The sequence below is a fragment of the Ranitomeya variabilis genome, chromosome 8 (assembly GCF_051348905.1).
Source record: "Ranitomeya variabilis isolate aRanVar5 chromosome 8, aRanVar5.hap1, whole genome shotgun sequence".
Classification (NCBI taxonomy): domain Eukaryota; kingdom Metazoa; phylum Chordata; class Amphibia; order Anura; family Dendrobatidae; genus Ranitomeya; species Ranitomeya variabilis.
In genome coordinates, this window is record NC_135239.1 from 202,809,560 (window position 1) to 202,828,587 (window position 19,028).

The window sequence follows — 19,028 nt, forward strand, 5'->3', positions numbered from 1 at the left end:
GCCATTACCTCTGGAAAATATTGGTTGCGCTTTTTGCAATGCACCTTTTTGTTTTACCGCAGTGCAAACAATGAAGGGACCAAGCTAGCCAAGTGTGGCCGCCTCACCGCAGCCCATTAGCCGCATATTAGTGTGAATTTATAGTGTAGAACCGCCATCATCCTTCACCCATGTGCCATGGAACAGAGACAGATACCCGCAGCCTCCTAATGGACGGAGATATTTACACTCATTGTAACCCGCAGATTACACTTATTACACATTGTTTGTTCTCCATAACCCCTTCACTGCTGGTCCCAGTGATCCGAGAGGCGGCCACAATGGGGTCCGATGTAACCCAACAAGAAACCACTTCCTCAATGTCATCGTGCCTAGGTAACTAGATGAATAGATGGACGGTATTCTGCAAATTTCTTTGGCAGGTGTAGAAAAAATGCTGCAGCGTAAGAATGCTTAATAATAATAAAAAAAAGTGTTAATCGTTTATTTCTATCAATTAACAAAATGCAAAGTGAATAAACAAAAATTGTAATTAATATTTGGTGACTGCCCTTTGCTTTCTTCAGTTCTTCTAGGTACAGTTGTGCACAGCTTTTTTTTTAAGGATTTCTGCAGCAAGGTTGTTCCAAACATCTTGGAAAACTGACCCCAGATCTTCTGTAGATCTAATTTGCACAAGTGATCCAGCCCCCACAGAACCCTGATCTCACATCATCCAGTCTGTCTGGGATCATGTGAAGAGACAGAAGGATCCGCACAAGCCTCATACACAGAAGATCTGGGGACACGACTCCAAGATGTTTGGAACAACCTCCTGCTGAGAACCTTCAAAAACTGAGTGCAGGTGACGAGAAGAAGTGATGGGCGGTCACCGAATACCGATGATGGAGGCGACGGGCGGTCACCAGATACTGATGATGGAGGCGACGGGCGGTCACCAGATACTGATGATGGAGGCGAAGGGCGGTCACCAGATACTGATGATGGAGGCGACGGGCGGTCACCAGATACTGATGATGGAGGCGACGGGCGGTCACCAGATACTGATGATGGAGCCAACGGGCGGTCACCAGATACTGATGATGGAGGCGACGGGCGGTCACCAGATACTGATGATGGAGCCAACGGGCGGTCACCAGATACTGATGATGGAGGCGACGGGCGGTCACCAGATACTGATGATGGAGCCAACGGGCGGTCACCAGATACTGATGATGGAGGCGACGGGCGGTCACCAGATACTGATGATGGAGCCAACGGGCGGTCACCAGATACTGATGATGGAGCCAACGGGCGGTCACCAGATACTGATGATGGAGGCGACTGGCGGTCACCAGATACCGATGATGGAGGCGACGTGCGGTCACCAGATACTGATGATGGAGGCGACGGGCGGTCACCAGATACTGATGATGGAGCCAACGGGCGGTCACCGAATACCGATGATGGAGGCGACAGGAAGTCACCAGATACTGATGATGGAGCCAACGGGCAGTCACCGAATACCGATGATGGAGGCGACAGGAAGTCACCAGATACTGATGATGGAGCCAACGGGCGGTCACCGAATACCGATGATGGAGGCGACAGGAAGTCACCAGATACTGATGATGGAGCCAACGGGCGGTCACCGAATACCGATGATGGAGGCGACAGGAAGTCACCAGATACTGATGATGGAGCCAACGGGCGGTCACCGAATACCGATGATGGAGGCGACAGGAAGTCACCAGATACTGATGGGCTTTAAATTTCTCTTTTGTTCATTCACTTTACATTTTCTTTACTAATAAAAAATAAATTAACTTTCTATTTTTGAAAGCTTCTTACCCCTGCAGCTTTAAATCCGCACCTAAAACTCTAGACATGGTTGTATGGATAGATAACTGGACAATAGATGTGTGGAAGAATAGATACTGTACAGTATATAGATGGATATAAATAAGATCAGGTGAATGGAATGAAAAAAAAAAAAGGCAAAACAACATTTTTTTTTCTGCACCCTCCATTTTTGGAGATCTGCCTCTTCCATTTTTTTTCCTATAGTGGATCACTGGGTTGTGATCTGGACTTCGATAGAAATACTGTAAATGGATACATTAATAGAAAGATACATTGATGGCTAGATAAATTATTAGGATGGATGGAAAGAAGGATGGCTGGATGGAAGGAAAGACGGATGGATGGATGGATGGATGGACGGATGGATGGATGGATGGACGGATGGATGGAAGGAAGGAAGGATGGAAGGATGGATGGAAGGAAGGACGGATGGAAGGAAGGACAGATGGATGGAAAGAAGGATGGATGGAAGGAAGGACGGATGGAAGGAAGGACAGATGATGGATGGAAAGAAGGATGGATGGATGGAAGGAAGGGTGGTTAAAAGGATGGAAAAGTGGTAAAAGGATGGAAAGGTGGAAAATAGAGAACAAGAGAAATAAGGATGAAAAAGAGTGAGCGAGAACAAACGAAAGGAAATGAAAGGTGGATAGAAAGAGAGATGGATAGAAGGTTAGGTGGATACATGCACAGATCGATCAGGTGAATGGATTACAAGTTCTGTCTGATGCGATCTGGTTGTGGCTGTTTATTAGATAAATGAATACTTAGTTTTTAGTGATGAGCGAATATGAGCGGGTTTTCTGAGCACGTTCGGGTGACCTCCGAGTATTTGTTAGTGTTCAAAGATTCAGTTTTCATTGGCAGCTCAATGATTTACAGCTATTAGCCAGACTGAGTACATGTGGGGGTTGCCTGGTTGCTAGGGAATCCCCACATGTGCTCAGGCTGGCTAGTAGCTGTAAATCATTCAGCTGCAGCGATGAAAACTAAATCTTCGAACACTAAAAATACTCGGAGGTCACCCGAGCAACGAGTCCACTCGCTCATCACTATTAGTTTTTCCTCACAGTTCTTGGCGTTCTGATTATTTTAGTTTTCTTTTTTTTCTGTAGTGGATCACTGGGTTGTGATCTGGGAACTTGCTCTCTTTTGCTTTATTAACGTTGCTTCATTTCCAAGAGTGGCCGGACAGACGGACATTGGGTCGTGAGATAGGACGCCTCTTTAGCCTTTTTCGGCCTCTTCTTTCTCCTTATAGACTTTTTGACTTTGAATACCCTAAGGCCGCATTATCCTCCGCTTACATCAGTATTACATAATTGTCCTCCGGTTTTGTTTTGCCGATGTGCGGAGCCATTTACAAGGACCGGGATAATCGCCCATAAATCCTGTTCCCTCCGCTGATGTTTTATCCGGAGATTATATCGGTGACTGTTCTGTTTCTATGTGTCGGTATTTTACCTATTGTCTAATGTTTACAGTCCTGTCAGGTCCCTTTCTTTATTGATGAGCCCAAACCTGCCTGAGCCGCGGACATTATAAGATTAAGCGCCGTGCCCAAGGTCATAAGCCAGCGAGGAAATCAAACAGCCTGCACCAGATCCGACAGACTCATTGTTCTCAATCAGTGGAGTATTGACCGGTTTACTCCCTTCTACTCATCCTGCAAAAATCTGGAAAAGAAACCAACACTATAAGTCCGGACTTTTACTTATTTTACTTGTTATTCTCATAGTTTCTATAATAAATAAATAGCAAAAAAGTAATCTCGTATAATGACAAATAATACTTCCATACTATGCCCATGTAATAATACCGTTCTGCCCCCTAATGGCGTCATACAGTGCCGAAATAGTAACTCCATACAGTCGCCAAAGATGCTCCTATATACCACTGCCATATAATTTCTACATAATGCCGCCATTCATTGCCCAAATAAAACCGCCACCTAGTCTTTTAAATAATACCGTCATACAGAGTATAAATAATGCCCCCATAGAGTACACACATAATTCTGCTTTACATAACACTGCCATATATTTTCATCACTATTCAGAGTCAAATTAATACCGCCATACAATTTGTAGGGGAAAACGGCAACGTCTTTAGTGGTCTGGAGTAGTGAAGGGATTAAAGGGGTTGCCCAGGTCTTCAGTATTGATGAAGTATCTGAAGTATAGCCATCAATATATAAAATTGGTGGAGGTCGGAGGTCTGACACCCCGACAGATCGGCCACTTATATCAGTCGGATGTACACATGAGGACATCCAGAGCTGTGATATGTCCTACGCTTCATTTTTGTCATACAAAGCCTCTGTATATAATGGATAAATGATAAAATTCAGGATGTCTGCAAGTCACCACTAGAGGGAGCTTCCTGTATACGCTTGTATTACAGTATGCCGTGAGCTCCCTCTAGTGGTGGCTGCCTGAATTTTATCATAGTCTCTATGCGGAGAACATGGATGTTTATGAATATTTACATTTCAGGACACAAAAATGTTAAATAAAAAGCTTCCCCCACTGAGGACGAGAAGAAGACGCACTTAAAATATTTTCCGTTAACACACAAATGGAATCCTAGGCCCATGTTTCCAGGGCTGAAGCTTTTACACAGCGACCCTTTGAGTCGGAGCTCGTTTTATGCGGTTGTGATAAATTAGACATTCATGTAGAAGTAGCAGTCATCGGTGGTTACGGCGGAAAAATCCTGCTCGTATTCAAACCTTTCCAATGAGAGAGATTCCGCCATCTTAAAGGAGCCATCCCTCGTCTGATCCAGTTACCAATTTAAAGGGACAGTGCAATACTAGTGCTTAGAGGGATTTCCACTTTGGGCAATCAGTTATTCGCTAATTATAAGCATGTTACCATATTCCTGCTGCCAGGATCAATGACGATCAAAAGTTATCAGAAAATTATCTATAGATTACATCATTGTGAATCAGAAAGGTATTTTTTTCCCATTTCGCAATCTGTAATAAAACTAAAATAAAAAATCTTGCAATTTTCACCCTGAATCAGCTGGTGTTATCAGCCATTGTAAAACCTGCCTCTGATGATAAGAAAACTGCTGAAAACTCTTCCTGAAAGGTCAGGAAGTATGAGTCTAAAAAAGCCACAGCGGTCGGTTTGAAAATTTCAAGATTACTAATTTTATTTTTTAGCAAATAATGGGAAAATAAACCTTGTCAACATTTTTTCAACAATACAGTTAACACAACAACCTAATTTAGACAGTAGGTCATTTTCTGATAATAGCTTCCCTTTAATCCATGGGGTATCCTTGAACAAACATTCGATTTCTCTGCAGCGCCTCCACAGGAGAAATGAAGTATTGCACAGTTTAGATTGAAAGCTATAGTCTGTCTATGTGATGTATGGATGTGTCGGGTCCTCCAAAGCCAGAGACACTCTGGTGGGAACTGTTGACTTTGGCGAATATTGTGAGTATTCTGAATGAGGAGACCTCCATTAATTCTAGATTTTCTAGTGGGGTATTTGAAGTGAATTTTGTATCTTACTCAGATTTACAAGTCATTGTCCCATGTTTCTCTATGAACTGATGACTCTTGTTCTTCTCTTCCAGAATGATCACCATGCCACCAGGAACTGTCCTCCTCACCGCCTTGTGTCTTCTTGGCACCTCGGTCTCCGGCACACGAGCCTATGTTACGTTTTCACAGAACGCCACAATTTTCAACCACCTCACCCTGGACGCCAACACAGGGACCCTTTATCTTGGTGCCACAAATTATCTTTACCAGTTAACCGAGGATTTATTGCTCGAGACTGAACCAGTTAAGACTGGACCCGTGTTGGACAGCAAAGATTGTTTGCCCCCGGTCTCCTCCGAATGTGCACATGTACAGAACACAAGCAATCACAACAAGCTTTTGCTGGTGGTGCCGAGCCAAAAAGAGCTGGTCGTGTGCGGCAGTGTGTTTCAAGGCATTTGCGAGAAAAGACTATTGGGATCCGTCAACCAGGTCCTGTTTAGACCTGAAAGACCTGTGGACTCCCAGTACGTCGCCGCCAACGATCCAAACGTCACCACCGTTGGCTTGGTTGGGCTCTCCAAGGATGGCACACCGCTTTTGTTTGTCGGAAGGGGCTACACCAGTAAAGGCGTGGGTGGCATTCCTCCCATCACCACCCGCAACCTGAACGGAGGAAGTGAATCCCATTCCGTCTTCTCCTACGAAGAAACGGCCAAATTGGCGGTAGTCGGGCGGCTCTCGGAGTACAACCACCACTTTGTGAAAGTCTTTACTCACCGATCCAATGTTTATTTCCTATTTTATCGTCGTGATCTAAAATCTCCCTCCCGGGAATATAAGACCTACATCTCCCGTATCTGCCCCGATGACTCCCATTACTATTCCTACGTGGAGTTGCCACTTAGTTGCCAAATTAAAGACGGAAGTCGGAGTTATAACCTTCTTCAGGCCGCCTATGTGACCCAGCCTGGAGAGAAGATGGCGAGGGGTGCCCTAAACACCAGCGGAGATGTGCTCTTTGCGGTCTTCTCTCCGTGGCACGCCGCTTCCGGGAAAGTCGGGGAAGAATCAGGGTTGTGCCTATATCCTATGGATCTTATCGATCGACTGATCAACCAGACTAGAGACATCTGCTACACCCGGGACGGCAAAGACGATGGCAGAGAAGTGGCGTATATCGAATATGACGTGAAGTCCAACTGCGTTCAGCTTCCGTCTGTGAGTATCGCGCAATTTACTTTAAAGGTCGTTAATTCTATCCCTCATAGCTCGTTACCTAGCTTACTGGCCACCGCTGCATCCTGCGGTGACTAATTTCCTAGGCAGGCAGTGTGCGCTTACAATCTGTTGCCTATAGAGTTTGTAAGGCCTGCTCTGAAGATGGCTTCATTGTCCCTGCGCACCTCCGGTGACACTTTCTCTCTTTGCATCATTGGAAAGCGCACAGTTCAGACCAGCAGAGTGACGATGCCACCGGTCTGAACTGTCAGTCATCTTGTTTGCCCCCCCTCTGGCAAGCAGGAAGCCAGAAGGCACAGGAGCCGGGTGCTCCAGAAGATGATACAACTTTTTATGTCAGCAAATTGTCAAAATCCTCACTTTCTCTGGGTCCCCAAAGGCAAACTAACATTACCCAGTGTATGTTGGTGTGCTTTATAAATTATGCCGTAATATAGCGTGGGCTCTTTAAGAGAATATTATTTGCAAATTACCTGTGCACCATTTGGTGGTATTATGTGGGCTGTACAAATAGAAGATAGTTAACCATATGGTGACATTATACAGACTGTCTCTGTATCATCTTAGCACTATATCACTCTATTACATAGGCTGTATATGGTTGTATTCTGATGGCTTCACATAGGCTGTTTATGGTTGTATTCTGATGGCTTTATATGGGCTGTATATGGTAGTATTCTGATGGCTTTACATAGGTTGTATATGGTAGTATTCTGATGGCTTTATATGGGCTGTATGTGGTAGTATTCTGATGGCTTTATATGGGCTGTATATGGTAGTATTCTGATGGCTTTACATAGGTTGTATATGGTAGTATTCTGATGGCTTTATATGGGCTGTATGTGGTAGTATTCTGATGGCTTTATATGGGCTGTATATGGTAGTATTCTGATGGCTTTACATAGGCTCTATATGGTAGTATTCTGATGGCTTTACATAGGTTGTATATGGTAGTATTCTGATGGCTTTATATGGGCTGTATGTGGTAGTATTCTGATGGCTTTATATGGGCTGTATATGGTAGTATTCTGATGGCTTTACATAGGCTCTATATGGTAGTATTCTGATGGCTTTACATAGGTTGTATATGGTAGTCTGATGGCTTTACATAGGCTGTATACGGTTGTATTCTGATGGCTTTATATGGGCTGTATATGGTAGTATTCTGATGGCTTTACATAGGCTGTATATGGTTGTATTCTGATGGCTTTACATAGGCTGTATATGGTTGTATTCTGATGGCTTTATTTGGGCTGTATATGGTAGTATTCTGATGGCTTTACATAGGCTCTATATGGTTGTATTCTGATGGCTTTATATGGGCTGTATATGGTAGTATTCTGATGGCTTTATATGGGCTGTATATGGTAGTATTCTGATGGCTTTATATGGGCTGTATATGGTTGTATTCTGATGGCTTTATATGGGCTGTATATGGTTGTATTCTGATGGCTTTATATGGGCTGTATGTGGTAGTATTCTGATGGCTTTATATGGGCTGTATATGGTAGTATTCTGATGGCTTTATATGGGCTGTATATGGTAGTATTCTGATGGCTTTACATAGGTTGTATATGGTAGTATTCTGATGGCTTTACATAGGCTGTATATGGTAGTATTCTGATGGCTTTATATGGGCTGTATATGGTAGTATTCTGATGGCTTTACATAGGTTGTATATGGTAGTATTCTGATGGCTTTATATGGGCTGTATGTGATAGTATTCTGATGGCTTTATATGGGCTGTATATGGTAGTATTCTGATGGCTTTACATAGGTTGTATATGGTAGTATTCTGATGGCTTTACATAGGCTGTATATGGTTGTATTCTGATGGCTTTATATGGGCTGTATATGGTAGTATTCTGATGGCTTTACATAGGTTGTATATGGTAGTATTCTGATGGCTTTACATAGGCTGTATATGGTTGTATTCTGATGGCTTTATATGGGCTGTATATGGTAGTATTCTGATGGCTTTACATAGGTTGTATATGGTAGTATTCTGATGGCTTTATATGGGCTGTATGTGGTAGTATTCTGATGGCTTTACATAGGTTGTATATGGTAGTACTCTGATGGCTTTACATAGGCTGTATATGGTAGTATTCTGATGGCTTTACATAGGTTGTATATGGTAGTATTCTGATGGCTTTATATGGGCTGTATATGGTAGTATTCTGATGGCTTTACATAGGTTGTATATGGTAGTACTCTGATGGCTTTACATAGGCTGTATATGGTAGTATTCTGATGGCTTTACATAGGCTCTATATGGTAGTATTCTGATGGCTTTACATAGGTTGTATATGGTAGTCTGATGGCTTTACATAGGCTGTATATGGTTGTATTCTGATGGCTTTATATGGGCTGTATATGGTAGTATTCTGATGGCTTTACATAGGCTGTATATGGTTGTATTCTGATGGCTTTACATAGGCTGTATATGGTTGTATTCTGATGGCTTTATATGGGCTGTATATGGTAGTATTCTGATGGCTTTATATGGGCTGTATATGGTAGTATTCTGATGGCTTTATATGGGCTGTATATGGTAGTATTCGGATGGCTTTATATGGGCTGTATATGGTTGTATTCTGATGGCTTTATATGGGCTGTATATGGTTGTATTCTGATGGCTTTATATGGGCTGTATGTGGTAGTATTCTGATGGCTTTATATGGGCTGTATATGGTAGTATTCTGATGGCTTTATATGGGCTGTATATGGTTGTATTCTGATGGCTTTATATGGGCTGTATATGGTTGTATTCTGATGGCTTTTTATGGGCTGTATATGGTAGTATTCTGATGGCTTTACATAGGCTGTATATGGTTGTATTCTGATGGATTTATATGGGCTGTATATGGTAGTATTCTGATGGCTTTACATAGGCTGTATATGGTAGTATTCTGATGGCTTTATATGGGCTGTATATGGTAGTATTCTGATGGCTTTACATAGGCTGTATATGGTAGTATTCTGATGGCTTACATAGGTTGTATATGGTTGTATTCTGATGGCTTTATATGGGCTGTATATGGTTGTATTCTGGTGGCTTTACATAGGTTGTATATGTACACAGAGAGGTCCCTATTTTGGTTGATGCCGGCAGCCCCATTTCCCAGAAAATCATCTGTGCTACCTTGTCCTTTGTCCCGGCACGGTTTGTGAAAACCGAGTGCAACAATTAAAATATGAAATCCCAAAGAATAATTTAGGTAAGGTACAATAGCTATGTCACCTCACTTTCTTATAAGTCACAATCTGGGATTTCAGTGATTTAAAGGGGACCTGTTACTTTGCCATAAATATGTAATTTCTTTACCTGGTGTGAATGCCGCTGTTCTCCTGAATCCGGCGATGTTTTTCTTTTTTTCCTGCTCCTCTCCGTTCCTGAGATATGATCCTCTCTTTCCTGTATATAAATCTAGTCTTTTAAGCAAAGTGGGTGTGGTCCTCACCACTTCTGTGGGCGTGTTCTTGAGAAACCCGCCCAGATGGCTAAAGAGACTATACAGGGAAGAAAGGGGTCATATCTCAGGAATGGAGAGGCGTAGGAAGAAAAGAAAAACATCGCCGGATTCAGGAGAACAGTGGCATTAACACCAGGTTAAAAAAAAGACATTTATGGGAAGTGACAAGTTTTCCTTAACTATCCATATATGGGAGAGGGAAGACTCTAGAGGTAAGGAAAAGCCTCAGTTATGAGATTCGGACCCACTTGTAAGGTATTGGACACCTTGTATCTGAATGTATACAATCTTTTTTTTTTTTTTTTGCAGGATACATTAGACGCTTATCCTTGTGGTTCTGACCACACCCCGAGCCCCATGGCGAGCTGGGACCCCCTAGAAGCTGCTCCTGTCTACGAAAGCCCTGATACACGACTGACATCTATTGCCGTCAATGTGGAAGAAGAACACACAATCGCATTTATTGGTGACCACAAGGGACAACTTAACAAAGTAAGTGACCGCGGTGCAGCGAAAATGCCTTGTGGGTAGTATTAATATAATCCACATATGGCAGACTCTGCCGCCACCGGATCCGCTGCAAAATCCACATGTTACGCACTTTGTGGCTGATTTTGCTACCTTTCACCTGCATGTACTCCAATGGTCCCCATGGGTCCTCACTTACTTCCCTGTTGTTCATTCATATGACCGCTGCAGCCAATCACTGGTATGGCATATGTCCACTGGATGTAGGGCCCCAAAGACACTCCCAAAAAAGTAAAGGATATGAACATCTTTGTGTTTTTTTTTTATTTAATTTCTTGTTTTTTTGGCTACAATTATACTTGGGGTTAATTATAATTTTTGTACAGTTTGACTTTTACATGATGTTTTGTTTTTTTTCCTTACATATTGCTGGCTGTAGAATGAGTTAACTAAGTATCTGACAGTGAGCTTGTTGTTTTTTTTTTTGTTTGTTTTTTTTTCTCCTTTGATTTATGACCACATCTAAGTTCAACTCAACATTCAAGTGAGCTTTTGGTCATGAATACGTATGGAGAAGTTCAGAAAAAGACAGATAAAATAGTAAGAAATGAGCTCGCTGATGGATTCTCATATAACTCATTCTACAGCCAGTACTAGGCAGTGCAACACAGAGCCTATAGGTGGCAAAAGAGGCATAATTTGAAATTAAATCCAGTTGCAAAAAATGACACTTTGTCCAAACTATGTGCATTTAAGTAAAACAAAAAATATATATTTTTTTTAATATACCACACTATTTTTTACTAAATGATATGGATATGATATGGGGCATTATATATATATATATATATATATATATATATATATATATATATATATATATATATATATATATATATATATATATATATATATATATACACACACACATACATTCATACATACACGTATGGATATGATATGGGGCCATTATATATCATTTAGTAAAAAAAATAGTATGGTATATTATTTTTTTATTTTTAATAATAAAATTAATATATAATAGTAAAATTTATATATATATATATATATATATATATATATATATATATATATATATATATATATATATATATATATATATATATATTTCTATTATTATTGGAACATCCCCATGTGCCACCTGTATACAGGGTCCATACCGCCCTGAGCGGACCTGCAGATATCCGTATAATTGGGCCATGCCCCTTCACTGCTCCTCCACTTTTCCATTTTAATTGTTCATTTAGACCTAAATTACTTTTTATGCAAATATCTGCAGACAATGGAGCCAGTGATCCAGCTACTGGTGAGATTCTCCAATTTCTCCAATTTCAAGTTGTCGCCTGACTTTTTTTTTTTTTACTTCACTTTAGAATGCGCTTGGATCAAAACATTTAAAGGGGTTGTCCCGCAGAATCCTATTATGGTCCCAGTGTCCCGTGTGTGAAGGCATCGTCGGTGCGCAGGCGAGACCGTCGCTCTAGTCACTTCTATGGGACTGATGGAACGGCTATCTATGACAGTCCCATAGAAGTGAATGGATTGCTGGTCATATATGTGAACTACTGCTTCAATCACACAGGAGACATTGGGACCCCCTATTTCAGGACTGATAAATGGACCACCAATGATGGCATCTTCTTTCAGGACTTTAGAGCACATATCCTCCTGTGGCTGATTTTCCAGTTTGCGTTGATTTTCTAATTTGCATACTGCCCCCTATTAGTGGAAGGTGAAATTACCGCTAAGCCACATTCACATAAACCCTATGAAAAAGTTAAATGTTATTACAATTTTATTAAGTTTCTGTCTGCAATCTTAAGTTTTTCATTCATTTTCAGCCCCTCCGATATTCAATTTGCAGCCTGATCCAAGTTCCTGATTTTTCTCCTCTGGGAGTGTCCCTCCCAGTAATATAGGCTGGATGTGCCGCTGTCTCCACTACCTCCTATATCAGCACAGCTTCTATCCTGCACTTATTTCCTCTCCATTTCCTTTCCTTCTTATCAAGTCAGTTTTCTCTGCCCTCCATAAAAATGTAGATGCTTTCTCATCTCCCCGTTGCAGATCTTTGTATAACCATCTCACTGCTGCTATATTCAGGTGGTTCGGTGAGAAAGATTAGGAGGAGCTTTGATGGATTTGCATCTTTTCGTCAGCAAAGTGGTAGACAATTTTTCTTGAAGATTATTTAGTAAGTTGCTTAACTTTGCGTTAATGAAGAAAATGCACAGTGGAGAAAAAATAAATGTACGTAGCCTTTAAATAGAGCTAAGTTGTAATACCAGACACGGCCTGTAGATTAAAGTGGCGCTGTTTTTTACCCAATTTTTTTTCTAGATTAACCTTATAGTAAGCGGATGCGGGATCTGTCCTTATTCTTGAGACTGTAGGGCCTTTATCATAGGAAAAATTAGGCGTTAATCCGGCCATGCAGAACAAGGTCACAGTGATATTTGGCGCTGATCGTGTTGTTTTCCAGCCGGTCACTGACCGCGGCGGCTTTAAACCGCTAATTTGTCCCCAAGCAAATTCCCCTTGTCCGTTCACCTGGATCAAATCGTATTATAGTAATTTCCTGCTCCCACAAGCCGCGCTCAGGGCCGGATTTCAGGGGCGAAACTTCCAGAGAAATCGCCGATGAGGTCACAGCTGGATTAAAAATAAAGCACCTGATATGAAATGATGGCTTCTGATCAGGCACAACGGAGTTGATCACTTTGTACAACGTTGTTTTTTGTGATTATTTATTATTTTAACAAAAATAACCTATCTCTTAAGTTAAGTAACAGCGCCACCTTTGCCTACAGGCAGTGACTGGTATTGCAGCTCAAGTTGAACCAATTGCACAGGCAAAATGTGACTTCTTCTGGGACTGTTGGACTGATTTAATGCAAATCTAATAATCTGGAATGTCCATTAATCCGGAAATACAGTCATCACAAGGATATTCTAGGCAGAAAAGTGAGGATTGGAGGTGAGCAGGGAAAGAATGACGCAGAAGTGCTAACATGTTTCTAATTTGTAAACCTGTATGGTGGTAATTGGGGTAATTGTCTCTTTAACAAGCCTTGCAAAACAACTAGGGCTGTCCATCGTTTTGTCCAGAAGGGTTAATCATTGACCTCTCGGAAAGTTTCGCTACATATAGGTGACATTACTGGTCTCTACCTTCTGGAGGGAAGCAAATGTGCATGGAGTTAAGGAGGAAGTAGCTAACTTCTCGGATTTAAATAGAAAGTGGTCACCAAGGGAGATAAGTATATGGCGACGTAAGTGGCGATGTGCAATGTTCTACAAATGTGTCAGTTTTATTCTCCACCCCGACACATGTACAATACCGTGACAACGTTTTAGTCTACTTTTTAAGTTTTTTTTGCCTGGAAGACACCTTGCTGATGCAGTATAACTACCTTGTGTCTTATTGCTGCCATTAGACTTGTAACAAAGCTTGTCTGTTTCTCATCCAGTTTTAATCCTGTGACCTGAAACTATCTTCCACAGCCTTATGTTTGTAGCATAGCTTGTCTATTCCTCACCCAGTTTTAAGCCTGTAACATGAAACTGCTTTCCATAGCCTCACCTTTGTAGCATAGCTTGTCTATTCCTCACCCAGTTTTAAGCCTGTAACATGAAACTGCCTTCCACAGCCTCACCTTTGTAGCATAGCTTGTCTGTTCCTCACCCAGTTTTAAGCCTGTGACATGAAACTCCCTTCCATAGCCTCACCTTTGTAGCATAGCTTGTCTCTTCCTCACCCAGTTTTAAGCCTCCTACATCTGTTTCTTTTTCAGTTAGCATGAAATAATGATCCTTATCACCCCTTTGGTACAACCTGTTGCTCATACACCTGACTATATCCCTACAAAATCACTGACTGTAGAAGTGTTTCTAGACGAACTGTTGCAGGTGACAGGCGGACACCAAATATCGATGGGTTTCAGATTTCTCTTTTGTTCATTCACGTTGCATTTTGTTCATTGATAAAAATTAACTATTAACACTTTTAAGCATTCTTATTTTGCAGCTTTTTTATTTAAAAAAAAAACGCCTAAAACTTTTGCAAAGCGCTTTTGTGGTCAGTTTTTGTGGGGTAAATTAATGCCGCCATGGCTTGGTCCATTTATCCTTCCAGTGACATATACAATAGCGAGTTGTGCAGGACAACACTCGCGGGTTATGAGTTAATTGGTATGGCCGCCGAGCGCTTTACAATTCACAGCACGGCCGCCGCGCCAAGGTACCAATTACGTGCCCGAACTTTAGAACATATTGTAGCGGGTTTTTGTTTTCCATGTTTTCTTAAAGACGAAGCTTTGCTGCCACCTAGTGGAGAAACGCGAGAATGAAGGTCCTGCTCAAGGTCGAGTACATCTGACTAGTCACATAGAGCAGCCTTGTAGCCACCGCATGATGGATTGCTCAGGGCTGACATTAGGACCTAAAGGAGCGGGCAGATGAGATATACCTTGGGATGGCGACATTACGTCTTTAGACAAAGCTCTCATGCTTGTCTAATAAACTGCGGTGTCGCCCGCCTCCACATTAAAGACAAGGAACTGTGTGCAGGATGCAAGTTCTCCCTAGTAACAACCAAGCAATGCAGGACCAGAAACCTCGCGCTCTGACTTTTTTTTTTCTTACCTGGCATCCTTCCCTGAATCCGTCTCTTACACTGTCAGAAAGATAATATAATAATAATAAAGTCGGATACATATGGACAGAGCTCTTAAAATAATTGGCAGCCTCTGTCTCTCTGTATATTATATTTACTTATATTTTACTAAAATCATATATAAATTAAATTTATTAATATATATATATATATATATATATATATATATATATATATATATATATATATATATATATATTTAATAAAATTATATAATACATTATACATATATAATTATAGAATATATTATTTATTGATATTAATATATACTCTATATTGTTATTATTAAAAAATATATATATATATATATATATATATATATATATATATATATATATATATATACGTTACTTGCTACTTTCCTCAATATTCATATTTTTTATTTATTTTTTTATCTGACATATTGAACCAGAGATATGAACCTTTTTTATTTTGTGCTAATTTTTTTGCATCTTTACCAAAGGGGCGAAGCTCACAGGATCCTCGGGGGCGTGTCTTTAGTCTGCTTTATCATCCATTTATTATCCTGTGAGCACTTTTTTGTTTAATAAAAAAAAAAAACACATAAAAATTTGCACCATACAAAAAAAGGACCATATACCTGGAACCTTATGGTGGATTAAAAAAAAATAAATAAAATTAGGGGAGCAGTGGATAAGAACAAAAAATGACCCCTTTTGACCTGTTGACAGATTTTCTTTAGGTTTTTAGGTTAGGTCTGCAAATTCCAGACCAAGTTAAGTCTAGAAAATTGTGAGCCAAATCAATAACATTTTTCAGTTTAAATTACAATTTTTTTTATTTTATATTATTATTATTATTATTATTTTGTTTTTGTTTTTTTTTGGGGGGGGGGGGCATTGAGTAATAAAAACTGAATTGTGCCATATTAACCAGACCAATAGGATGTCAGCAGTCCGATAGTGAAGTTTTGCCCAGACAAGGTTTGTTTGTAGTCTGTAACCGTGGAGATGCATTTGTCTTCATAGGAGCTGTGTACACACAACGGATCACTTTAAGTCACTGTTGCATTATATTCTTTGTGTTGGTCCCATGTTTTGTCTTCTTATATTCAGGTCGCTGCTATATGTGGTGTAAATATTTTATTAATTATAAATATGACTGATTGTACAGTGCAAATATGTGTCATTAGCGCAGCGTTCACACTGTGACTCCCTGCTTTCAGGTCTACCTTGGGGGTAACAGCGATGCCCGGCACTATGCCAGCGTGCCCACACAGTCCAACACTGCGGTGTCTGCAGACCTGCTGTTTGATCAGAACGAAAAACATCTGTACATCATGACTCAGTCCACGGTAAGGAAAGCCGAGGTCTGGTACCACCACCACGAGGAAGTCACAGCAAAGGGGTCAACGAGTCCTCATGGTCCAGGAATCTGAAGACTGGAGATGTTCATAGACTTTTATGGGAAAGTGTTGTGGGCATTCTCTGTGACCTGTGCAGAGGTCATTGTGCAGGAAAGGGAGGAGGTGAGCTGTGATATCACCTATTGTGAATGGTGGATCTTGTGTTATCTACTGTATATAGAGGTGTTATCAGTCATTATACAGGAGGAGGAGGTGAGCTGTGACATCACCTATTGTGAATGGTGGATCCTGTGTTATCTACTGTATATAGAGGTGTTATCAGTCATTGTACAGGAGGGGGAGGTGAGCTGTGACATCACCTATTGTGAATGGTGGATCCTGTGTTATTACTATGTATAGAGGTGTTATCAGTCATTGTACAGGAGGAGGAGGTGAGCTGTGACATCACCTATTGTGAATGGTGGATCCTGTGTTATCTACTGTATATAGAGGTGTTATCAGTCATTGTACAGGAGGGGGAGGTGAGCTGTGACATCACCTATTGTGAATGGTGGATCCTGTGTTATCTGCTGTATATAGAGGTGTTATCAGTCATTGTACAGGAGGAGGAGGTGAGCTGTGATATCACCTATTGTGAATGGTGGATCCTGTGTTATCTACTGTATATAGAGGTGTTATCAGTCATTGTACAGGAGGAGGAGGTGAGCTGTGACATCACCTATTGTGAATGGTGGATCCAGTGTTGTCTATATACAGTCATGTGAAAAACTAAGTACACCCTTTTTAAAAGTTATGGTTTTACGTTATCCGGACATTAAAAAAAGAAACCTCTTGTCCTTAGATGGTCCTTAGATGAGCTAAAGCAGATGAACAATAACACATGACCGTGTGTGAATAATTAAGTACACCCTTACTGCTTCCAGTAAATTAGCAGGATCAGTAACAGCCACGTTCTGTACATTAGACATCCTTACTTACTCGTTCAGCAGTGACGGTGACCTCTCCAATATAAGAGCAGAAGTTTGGCAGTCGGCTGCTCCGGAGCATTCAGATACGTTAATAAAAAATTATTTTTGGTGTCATTCCTTCTTCTGTTATGTCCTGATCTGTAAAACCAGAGAATTTAAAGAGGCTGTACTTATTTTTTCTGACTTTCATTGTAATTTTGGGATGATAACGGAATGATTGCCGGGAGGTGACCGCTGCGGAACGTGAAGTATCAAACAATAATGAGGGAAAATGCAAATAATTAGTGACATGGAAAAACATGGCCGGTAAGGGATATAGTGATACCTGGTGACTGGCGCAGCGGGGGACGTTGGGGGTGTTGCTCTTACGTTTATCTCCCTTCCCATTATATATTATTCACGCCCCTGGATTCCATTGTTCTCAATCCTAAACATTCTGAATTCTTATCTTTAGGTTACAAAGTTGCCACTTTCTGAATGTTCCCAACACACGGATTGCACATCATGCCTCACCGCCGGAGATCCCTACTGTGGCTGGTGCGTTCTCCATGGAAAGTAAGTTTCTCATATATATCTGCACACAGGGTGCCATAAATTTCGGACTTTGGCCTATGCAAAGAAACCCCCACAAAGCTGGAGGGTTCAGTGGGGTCTATTAAATGACCTTACAGGAACACTAAATCTAAAAATGATTTTTTTAAATTAAATTAGCCAAGGGGGTGAAGTTTAGGGATTAGTGCAGACAGGGCAGAGGGGGGAGGCTCCTACTGCAGCCAGTTGTCTTACAGCGAGGAGGAGGAGGGGAGACGAGGCTGACTTGCTGAGACCCCTAGAGATTATTTCTTTATCTGTTTCTCAGCTTTAAATTTATAAGAGATAAAAATATTATCAAAATAGAGGAGAAGATGAAGAGAAATGTGACAAATGCGCCTTCTTTATATCGAAGGAAGCTCATGATACGGCACAGTCTTTCATTTATTCTGCAGCGCCCACTACTGGTCATATTTAGTATTGCATGACGTCCATAAGTCTCAATAGGTTACATAATTGGGGGTGTTCTAATGGGACACCAACCTTTAAAGAGTAATTAAACTTTTATTTTATTTTTTTAGGAGTTTGTCCAAGTTATGAAACTTTGCAAATCACTCCAATAGGGGATTTGTCTTCATTTGTTAAAAAAAAAATGCATGTAAGTGGCTTTCAAATCCCGGCTTTTCCCCAATCTTAATTTTCCTGCCTTCAGTTACATTAATATCGGCATGTGGTTATTTGGAGTACAGATGATGGCAGTGATGGGTCAGCGCCGGTCTCTTGGGGAGAAGCTGCTGCTGCAAGAGATTGTGCTGAAAAGAAGAACACGAAGTGGAGGAGATCGAGGCTGACCCATCACTGCCATCATCTGTACTCCAAAGGACGACGTGTTGGTATCAAGGCAGCAAATAGACTAGAGAAAAGATGGGGTTTGGAAGCCACAAAGGCTACGTTCACATTTGCGTTGTGCGCCGCA

The 19,028-nt window shown here is 41.1% G+C and overlaps 1 protein-coding gene across 2 annotated transcripts in view; it reads left to right on the forward strand.

Annotated features, from left to right (window-relative positions):
* The window catches only part of PLXNB1 (plexin B1), a 134,437-nt gene that overhangs the window by 91,973 nt on the left and 23,436 nt on the right, over positions 1-19,028 (forward strand). For both annotated transcript variants that reach the window (XM_077276275.1, XM_077276276.1), the window contains 4 exons: positions 5,437-6,565; positions 10,372-10,554; positions 16,413-16,541; positions 17,976-18,076. In XM_077276275.1, the coding sequence (XP_077132390.1) occupies positions 5,438-6,565; positions 10,372-10,554; positions 16,413-16,541; positions 17,976-18,076 (1,541 nt within the window). In that variant the 5' untranslated portion in view covers position 5,437. The remainder of the gene's footprint in view (positions 1-5,436; positions 6,566-10,371; positions 10,555-16,412; positions 16,542-17,975; positions 18,077-19,028) is intronic.